We start from the raw sequence: 1,940 nt of genomic DNA on the forward strand, positions 1-1,940 counted from the left end.
GGAAGAGATAGGCAAGAGGGGAGGCAGGAAAACTAAAGGGCACTGTGTGTTAGTCTGACACCCCTTGGCTCACTCCCAAGACTCAGCCATTTCATCTCTCTGCAGGACAGATGTGAGGGGTGAGGGTGGGAGGAGAGTGCTAATTTCCCCTGCGCAGCCCCATGGAACCCCAGGGGAAGGTGGCTTGTGTTGCTTTCAGTCACAGAGCTTTTGCTGGAGTGACTCATTGATTGAAAGGCTCCCTGAAGGTGTGGGGGCCTTGTCGGACCAGGACCCTAGGACCTATCCAGCCAAGTCCTACTGAAGTAGCATCTCTTGGGGATTCAGCCCAGGATCCTGCATGTTTAAAAAGCTCTTTCAGGATGTCTGATGTCTAGTCGTTCTGATAATCCTTCAAGTTTGAGAACCACTGTTTAAGGTCGGCTCCAACTCGGACAATCTGAAGGAGTTTCTTCCATCCGGTGTATGGTCTGGACAGAGGGAAGAAGGTAGGCTGCACACCTGGGGAGGCTGCAGGGTGCCAACAAGGGGAGAGGTCGGCTAGAGACAAACGGACATTTTATTAGCAAAAATAAATACATGCTAGGCAGATGGGAAGAATGAGGACGGCAGGCCCAGCGGAGACCTCCTGAGGAAGCGACAGTCTGTCTACAGGCTGAGATGGGCGGGCGCCAGGGACGCCCCTGGGCCTAGTCCCCCACCCAAGGGGGGCAGCAGGGCAATAAGAGGCGTCTCACACTTCCCCAGCAGCACGTCCCTGCGGAGCCCTGTGCCCCTGTCCAGCACCTTGGCCCTCAGACTGCGGGCGGCCAGGTCTGGCATGCCGAGCCCGTCGAAGAAGAAGTCCTCATTGAAGATGGGGTTGGCGCTGCACTTGACCACGCGGGTCCGCTGCGCCCGCGGCCGGACGCGGGGCCGCAGCCTCAGCTCCACGCAGCAGCCGCCGCCGCCGCTCCCGGCGCTGGCCCGCGGCCGGGGCAGGCCCTCGGCGCTCACCAGGCGCAGCCGCAGCCGCCCGGGCCCGGCCTGGAACTCGGCGCAGAGCCGCAGCTGCCCGCCGCGGGGCCCGAGGCGCAGCACGCTCTCCTTGGTCGGCAGCAGCCGGCAGCACAGGAAGTCGAGGTGGAAGAGCGGCGGCGTGGGCGGCCTCGCGCGGCGGCGCGCAGACGGGCTGGTGTCGGCCGAGCTCGCCTCCTCCGGGGACAGGGAGTTCGGCCTGGGCGGCCGGCGCCGTCCGGGGCCCGGCCGCGTGGAGCCCGTGGGCGACGAGTCGGGCGACGAGGCCGTGTCGCTCTCGGGGCCCAGGCAGAGGCGCAGGTCCGGGGTGGAGACGCGCAGCTGGGACAGCGCCGGGGGCAGCCCCCCAGCCGGGGCGCGCGGCGGCGAGTGGAAGAGGGACTCGCGCCTGCGCGTGTGCGGGCTCTCGGGCAGGAAGGCCCAGCCTTCGCGGCCCGCCAGGTGCGGCAGCGAGCAGGCCGCGGAGAGGCCGCGCCCGCCCGCGTCGCGCACGGCCGGAGGCTCGGCGCCGCCCTGGTCCGGGAGCCGAGGCGGGACGAAGAACTGCGGGACGCGATCCGGGGTGAGGACGTTGGGATAGGCGCGGGACGGCGGGCCCGGGGCGGGGCGCTTAGGAAACCGGCCAGAGGGCGCCCACCGGGCCGCGGGCTCCGCGGTGCCCACCCTGTAGCCAGCTTTCTCCAAGAGCCACATGCGGTGGAGTGGGGGTATGAACAACGAATCCCACAGGGCCGGGAAGGTCCCAGTCCGGCTTCTGGGGTGGGAGTGGTGGGAGGGGCTGGGCTGGGCGAGGCGAGAAGAGGAGCCGGACGTGGGTGATGCTGCGCACGGGCACCCGGCCGTGCGCCGCCGCGCCCTTGTCCCCAGGTCCTCGGAGCGTACGGACCCCTATTTAAGGAGGAAGAAAGAAAGAAAGGCGAAGT

The 1,940-nt window shown here is 67.4% G+C and overlaps 1 protein-coding gene across 1 annotated transcript; it reads right to left on the reverse strand.

Annotated features, from left to right (window-relative positions):
- Nucleotides 1-561: 561 nt before the first annotated feature.
- C2CD4D (C2 calcium dependent domain containing 4D) lies at nt 562-1,710 on the reverse strand. Its single transcript, XM_063107028.1, has one exon. The coding sequence runs from the start codon at nt 1,708-1,710 to the stop codon at nt 649-651; it is 1,062 nt and encodes a 353-aa protein (XP_062963098.1). The 3' UTR covers nt 562-648.
- Between the last annotated feature and the right edge of the window lie 230 nt (nt 1,711-1,940).

The sequence above is a fragment of the Cynocephalus volans genome, chromosome 8 (assembly GCF_027409185.1).
Source record: "Cynocephalus volans isolate mCynVol1 chromosome 8, mCynVol1.pri, whole genome shotgun sequence".
NCBI classification, from domain to species: Eukaryota; Metazoa; Chordata; class Mammalia; order Dermoptera; family Cynocephalidae; genus Cynocephalus; species Cynocephalus volans.